The sequence below is a fragment of the Gekko japonicus genome, unplaced genomic scaffold, assembly GCF_001447785.1.
Source record: "Gekko japonicus isolate JY-2015 unplaced genomic scaffold, Gekko_japonicus_V1.1 scaffold306, whole genome shotgun sequence".
NCBI classification, from domain to species: Eukaryota; Metazoa; Chordata; class Lepidosauria; order Squamata; family Gekkonidae; genus Gekko; species Gekko japonicus.
This window is the reverse complement of record NW_015172013.1, coordinates 698,641-706,162: the sequence shown is the minus strand read 5'-3', so window position 1 is coordinate 706,162 and position 7,522 is coordinate 698,641. Positions and strand designations below refer to the sequence as shown.

At 47.4% G+C, this 7,522-nt stretch overlaps 1 protein-coding gene across 2 annotated transcripts in view; it reads right to left on the bottom strand.

Annotated features, from left to right (window-relative positions):
• Positions 1 to 1,453: 1,453 nt before the first annotated feature.
• MEX3A (mex-3 RNA binding family member A) overlaps positions 1,454 to 7,522 on the bottom strand; it is a 33,753-nt gene continuing 27,684 nt past the window's right edge. For both annotated transcript variants that reach the window (XM_015420291.1, XM_015420292.1), the window contains one exon: positions 1,454 to 2,647. In XM_015420291.1, the coding sequence (XP_015275777.1) occupies positions 1,542 to 2,647 (1,106 nt within the window). In that variant the 3' untranslated portion in view covers positions 1,454 to 1,541. The remainder of the gene's footprint in view (positions 2,648 to 7,522) is intronic.

Below are 7,522 nucleotides of genomic sequence, written 5' to 3'. Positions count from 1 at the left end.
AAAAAGTATCTGATGTAAGAAAACCAGGAGTCAAATGACTTTGTCTTGAAATGATTAAGGATGTTCAACAAGGCAATTCAAAATCATTTTTTTCTATTTTTTGTGGTTTTTGCGCATGTGTCTGTTTCATTCTGAAAAAAATATAATATATAAAAGTTAGCAACCTCCGGAAGATCCAGATGAGGACAGCGAAAGAGGTTTTGGTCCATAAGTAAATACTCTTTTTTTTCTCTTTACTTGGTTTTGAGTAACAAAAGTTTTGGTCCAGTTTAAAAAGACGAGAAAATTATATATAAACATGTTATTTCATTTTTTATTTATTATTCATTTTATTTGATTTTTTTTTGCTTTCTGTCGGGATGCATGTTGGTTGTAAGTGGGCTTTGTTGCCGGTATTGCGAGTACATCTTTCTTAGGTTTTAGTGAGAAATTGTTGTTGTTCTTAAAAATCAAAAGAGAGAAGGAAAGGAAGAAAAAAATGGTTTGTTTTTTTCTTTTTGCGTGTCTACGTTTGTGGCTGCATCACTTGGCAAGCGTGAAGGGTGAGATGTAGAAACATGGCGGTCAAGCCCCTCCATCCCTTTAACTGGGAATTCGGAAGCGTTGGTAGCTTGGTTTCGTTTCGTTTTTGGAAATACCCTGTTAGTGACTCCTGATTTCATATTCGATGAACAAATCCCTGCTCAAATAGGAAAAGCAAACTCAAAGTTCAAAAAACTTTTGCAGTGGCTCAGAAGACTCAAAACTAAAATTGAAAAGTGGCCAGGAGGATCCTTGGCGGGGTTCTTCCAAACCCTTTTTGATTCTTCTCCCATTTCACTGGCTTTAATGTTATTTATTCATTTTAATTTCTTTTTTCTTCTTCTTAGGAAAAAAATAGAGGAAAAAGAATATAAAGCTCTTTAGCTGCTTCTTTTTCTTTTAAATGTTTGAGGTAATACAGTTGTGCCCTCGTTTGATCAGGTTCCCAGAGGTTGATGTTTTTTTCTCTTTTTCTTTCCTATTTCCCTTCCTAATAGCTTTAAGTTACTTTCCGAGTTTTTGGCCCACCAGGCAAGTTGAAAGCCCAGCATCATCAGACCAAGATCAGGGCTGGGTTTGCTAGATGAGAAAATGCCCCCTTTCCCCCCTCCAGTAATGGTGCTAGCAGGCCACAGGCCCCGCCCTACTTCCACCGCATCACTTCCTATGTTGCTTGCAAATTGCTCATGTGTGTTGAGAGTTCTCCATTTCAAAACGACACCACAGGCTGTTATGTAGCAATTGCCATTCCCAATATTTCTGGCTTCTCCATATTAATTGTATCATCACCTTTATTATTATTATTTTTATTATTCTTATTATTATTTTTCTTAAAAAATAACATACATTGCTCCTAAAATAATTTCTTCTTCTTCTTCTTTAAATTAACTTTCTTTTTCTGATACGTTTGTTCATTCTTCTGATGTCTGGATTTTTCTTTCGCTCACTCGCTCTTGCTCTCTGCTCTTCCCTCCCTCCCTTCCCTTCACCCACTCCAATTCCCCTAAGGATGTCTCTTTTTAAGAAAATATTCTAATGGCCTGAGTGGCTGTTGCGTGGCACACCGGGCATTCCGGGTCAGTTCTCTCACAGATCCGCACGGCACACTCCATGCAGAAGAGATTATGGCCGCACGGAACTAGGGCTGCCGTTACCTCGCTTTCAAAGCACACCATGCACTCCCGGCTGCTGGAGATGGATGTCCGGGTGGTGGCGGAAGCACCCAGTTTGGAAAACCCTTGTAAGGGCTCCCCCTGAGACCTTCTAGGAAGCCCGGAGAGGGTAGGCTCTTGTATAGAAGAGGACGGGGAACGATGTGAGTTTGGGTGGATGGCGCCAGTATTGCTAGATCGTTGCTGCTTAGAGAAGAGGACAGAAACCGGGTTGGTATTTTCCTGCCCAGCCCACAAGGGAGCACCAGACTCTGGAACCCCATAGTAGAGATCTTGTTTGTTGACACCATAGTTGGGAAAGAGGTAACTGTAATTGAAATCATTTTGGTCATTCAGCCGGGGAGTCTCATAAGCTGGGTCCACAGAGCAGTCGCCGATGCACCCGAGGCTGTTTTGACGGAAGGTGGAGAGAGGCTTGCAGCCCGGAGCTGGAGTGTGGACCCGCCAGGCCTCCGAGTAACGATTCTCCATGCCTGAATCAGGACTGCTGGACAGGAAGTCATTTTCATTGTTGTATTCGAGAATCTTGCCCGTCCGGACTGCAATGTGGGTTTCAATTTCCTCTCGGGCTCTCTCCACGTTGCCCGGCGCTCCTGTGATCTCAAAGACAGGGTCCCGGTCTCGGCTGGGTGTGATGATGTAGGTGTTGGTCTGCTGTTGGATCCGCTTGATGGTGGCTCCTTTGGGCCCTACCACCAAGCCCACTACACGGTATGGGACCCGGACCCGGATGGTAACTTGTCCCGGCAAGGTTGGGGCGCTACCGAAAGTCGTGCCAGCCTTGTTACGAGAGGCCCGGATCATGGAGAAATGCTCGGCTGCAGAAATTATCTCTCTCCTCGCCATGGCGACGTCCTCTCGCCGCCCAGTCACCATGAACACAGGCTCTTCACCACGTACCGGAGTCTTAATGTAGGTGTTGGTCTTTGCCCTCAGAGCTTTGATTTTGCAACCTTTAAAGACAGTAAAGGAAAAAGAGGAGACAGATTAAGTAGCCTTCTTGGCTTCCCTTCGTTTCCCAGCTTCCCCCTCCCAGAATCTCATTCCCTGCCGACCTTGGGGATAATCAAATGAGAACTGATTTCCCTCACTTCCCTAATGCTCCGGTCTGAAATATGTTGAGGATGCTGGAGGCAGTTAGGATTATGTTGTATATGGTGGGGAAGAAGGGAGTCTTTTTCTCTTTTAGTTTCTCATTAATCAGAAAATGAATTACCCTCCTCCCCAACAAACAAAGACAGGAGGAATGTGGCTTAGTGGTAGAGCAGCTGCTTGGCATGCAGAAGGTTCCAGGTTCAATCCCCGGCATCGCAAGTTAAAAGGACCAAGTAGTAGGTTATAAGAACATAAGAGAAGCCAGTGTTGGATCAGGCCAATGGCCCATCCAGTCCAGCACTCTGTCACACAGTGGCCAAAAATACCAGGTGCCATCAGGAGGTCCAGCACTGGGGCCGGGACACAGGAAGCCCTCCCACTGTTCCCCCTCCCCAAGCACCAAGAATAGAGTGCATCACTTGTCCTAGACGGAGAGTTTCTATCTATGCCTTGTGGCTAATAGCCACTGATGGACCTCTGCTCCATATGTTTATCTAATTCCCTCTTGAAACCGTCCATGCTTGTAGCTGCCACCACCTCCTGTGGCAGTGAATTCCATGTGTTAATCACTCTTTGTGTGAAGAAGTACTTCCTTTCATCTGCTCTAACCCGACTGCTTAGCCATTTCATTGAGTGCCCACAAGTTCTTGTATTGTGAGAAAGGGAGAAAAGTACGTCTTTCTCTACATGCTGTGTCCCATTCATAATCTTATAAACCTCAATCATGTCACCCCTCAGCTGTCGGCCTGCAACCCTGGAGACCAATGCTCCCTCTAAGCTGTGGATACCTGTGAACAAAAATTCTACTTTGTGAGCTAGTGGCATTAAAGTTGTGAGCAAGCAATTTGGCTACTGCATAAATTAGTTTGCTCTGGAGCCATCCCTTCCTGAGCTAAGACGAAAGTCTGCAAGCCAGAGGCTAAAAACTGTGAGCTAGCTCACACTAACTCAGCTTAGAGGGAACACGGCTGGAGACCCACTATCAGTCTTGAGTAGACAATATTGACCTTGATGGACCAAGGGTCTGATTCAGTATAAGGCAGCTTCATATGTTCATGTGTAGGTGTCAACCCACCCGATCCCAATAAGGGTTCTTCCTCATTCATTGAGGAATTGGCAACTGAAAGTTGCCTTGTTCTGAGTCAGACCACTGATTGATCTAGCTCCACATTGTCTGATCTCGTGGACAGCAGTTCTCCAGAGGCTCAAGCAGAGAAGGGCTTCTCCTAGTTCCCTGAGTAGTGGAGACATCAGGGATTGAACCTGGGACATTACGCATGCAAAATACATGCTCTTCTACTGAGCCACAGGAGATGACCTATCAAGTGCCTACTTCATAGACCACTGGGATGTGCTTGTCAGAACTGCAGGCATTACTGTGCAGGAAAATACACCACAGATCAGGGCACTTTCGTCCAAGAGTCAGGAAGATCCGGAAAGATCCCAGGGAGCCAGTCCTCTGCCAAGTTCCAAGGTCAGCTGTCCCACTCCCTCAGTCTCAGCACTTTGGTTGCTAAGGGGGGCAACTAGGCTGCATCTCTGGATCTCTATAACTGCGATAAGCTTTAACCCAAATAACAATCGCTCCCTTGGCTTTTAAATCATTGGAGGACAGGACACCACGGAGTGAATTAATACAGTAAGTGCGGCAGAGCCCTCAGCAATTTATAATAGTGAAGGGGGTGTGGCTCGTTAAGCTATCCTTGGTTTGAGAGGCTGACTAGATGAGACGCTGGGAGAGAAATCCAGTGATCAGATCTTCCTAGTCTTTTTAGAAGGTCAATAGCAGCTGTATCAGGGACCAATCTGGATTAGGGGCATTACATGGGAGAGAAGGGGATTAACCCTCCTTCCTCTGCATGGATCTCTCAGCCTCTTTTCTCTTAAAATATGGATGTTTGAAGCAAGTCCGTGTTTTTAGAGGGTGTGGGTTTACCTTTACTGAACCTGCAACGACCAGAACTGAGGGCTACAAAGAACCACTATGGCCCCCTCAGGGTAGGGTCTGTAGGCTTAATGGCAGGGCCTCTGTGTGGCCTGCAGATGGTCCCGGGTTCTGTCCCCAGCGTCTCCAGTTAAAAGAACTAAGCAGTATGTGATGTGAAAGACCTCTACCTGAGACCCTGGGGAACTGCTGCCAGTTTGAATAGACAATACTAACTTTGATGAACCAATGGTCTGATTTGATACAAGGCAGCTAGCTGTGTGTCTGTGTCCTCCCATGAGCCAAAGATCCCCTCTGGAGGACCCCAGACTCAAGCCAAACAACACCGGAAAACAGATCACATGACTTCCCCAGGTCCACGGGTCACAGGGGCGGATGTTAAAATGGTACTGGGGCAAGGTCCCCTACTACGGTTGCCAGTCTCCAGGTGGTGGCTGGAGATCTCCTGGATTTACAACTGGTCTCCATGTTACAGAGGTTAATTCCCTTGGAGAAAATGGCTGCTTTACATGGTGAACACCTATGGCATTATACCCCACTGAGGTCCCTCCCCTCCACAAACTCCCCAATTTCCACATATCGCCCAACCCAAAGCTGGCAACCCTAGCCCCTACAGTGCTTGCTGTGCTGCAGGAGCTATTTGATTGGCCCGAATTCCAGCCATGGTGGCAGTGCGCTAGGGTTGCTGGGTCCCCCCGGCCACCGTCAGGGGATGGGGTGGGTAGGGTTGCCAGATCCAGGTTGGGAAATTCCTGGAGATTTGGGGATGCAGCCTGGGAGGATCTCAGTGGGGTGCAGTGCCATAGAGTCCGTCCTCCAAAGCATCCATTTTCTCCAGGGGAACAGATCTCTGCTGTGCTTCCAGGGGATCCCCAGGTCCCACTTGGAGGCTGCAATCCTTACAATGGCTTTAGGCTTACCCAGGTCAGCCTAGTCCCATTCTTGTCATCAGTACTGCCTGGGTGTGTGACAAGTACAGCCAGCGTTTATGGAGTCCTTTAGCTCAGTTTGCTCCTGTCTGCCAGCAGTCCTCCAATGCAGCGGCCTACCAGAAACTTCCCAGTAAGTTAAAGGGCTGCTTTGCCCCGTGTGGACCTCAAGGTGACCAGGATCCCTTGAATGTTACCCCCCCTGACCCCCCACCCCTTTTCACAGGACTGCTACTGGCTGCCTTTTCCTACCCTCCTGCCTATTACAGCTCCACCGTGGTGGTTATTCGCTCTTTTTAAAAGTTGTTTTTTAATCTTTTAAATTGGTCGCAGCCTTGGGGTCCCTAACTGGGTGAAACATACACATGTTTTAAAATAAATAAATTAATTAAATTTCCTGGCTCCCTCGGCCGCTTTACCTTCCCCATAATGCACTGCTGTCGTATTTCAAGTGCAGCTTGCAGGAGCATCCCAAAATGGCTACATTTCTGTTGGGGCGATGCTCTAACAGGTGCCCACTGGGCCATTTTTGGAACTGGTGTAGCCTCGTGTATGTTTTAATTTGTTAGCTGCCTTGGTGGCTCTTGTGAGGGCAGAAAGGTGGGATAGAAATTTTGTAAAGAAAGAGAGAAAGGAAAACCGAGGTGTGGTTGAAGAGGTACTGGTTTAAATGATATATAATCCGGAGCTCTTTGGATCAGCTCTGCATGGAGCTTGGGGGAAGAAAGCTGCTCTCATGTATGTCTACCTTACTTCAGAACGTCCGGAGAGATACTTCTCTGTGTGACAGGTGGTTGGTGACCAGATAGGGCCTTCCTTTTTGGAGACCTATCCAGACAAGTATTTGACAGATGGATTCAGAGGCAAAAAGGGCCTTAGGCAAGGGCTCCTATCCCTGGCCTGCCCTTGTCCCCTGCTCCCCCAGTGGAGAGGGCAGGGTTCCCTGGTCCCCAATGAGAACTGGTGGGAGACTTATCCTGCTGGGGGGGGAGGGGTCTCGCCAGCACCATCATAATGGTGCCATTGATGTGTCCATGTCACTCCCTGTGTGTCTGGAAGCGATGCCGGCACATTGCTGGTGATGCTCTGGTATTTCTCAAAAACTCTATGGTTTTACCACAAAGCCTTTGAGAACTGCCAGAGCATCCCTTGTCATTTCCAGATGTTGGCGGGCCACTGGCATGCCAGGCCTTTTCCCCCTTCCCAGTTTCTACCTCTGATGCCTTAGGCACTAGCGGGCATCAAGAACGACTGCCAGAAGACTGTGTACCTTAAGCAGGCAGCTGGCAAGGCAAGGAGAGGGGAAGGAGTAAGAACAGGCCTTCTCGGGGAGAGGGCCTTCTTGGTTGTGGCACCGAAACTCTCTCTCCAGGGAGATTGGCCTGTCCCCTTCCGTTGCTGTCTTCTGCCAGCAGTTGCAGACTTTTCTCTTTCGTTTGGCATTCCCTCAGTGATCTTCCCCCCCATGTTTTAATTGGTGTTTCTATGTTTTACATTAATTTTTGCTCTGTTTTTAATAGTTTTAATGATGTGTTTGTTGGTTTTAATGGCTTACGTTTGTATTTTAAGCTGTAAAGCTGCCTTGGAGGCCCCACGAGGGCAGAAAGGCGGGGTAAAAAGGTGTTGAATAAAATAAATAAATAATAACTGAGCAGTGATTTAGGTCCTCAGTAGTGTTCCCTCTAAGCTGAGTTTGTGTGAGCTAGCTCACATTTTTTTAGCCTCCGGCTCACACATTTTTGTCTCAGCTCAGGAAGGAGGGCTCCGGAGCAAACTAATTGATGCAGCAGCCAAATCGCTCGCTCACAATTTTAATGCCAGTAGCTCACAAAGTAGAATTTTTGCTCACAAGATTCCAC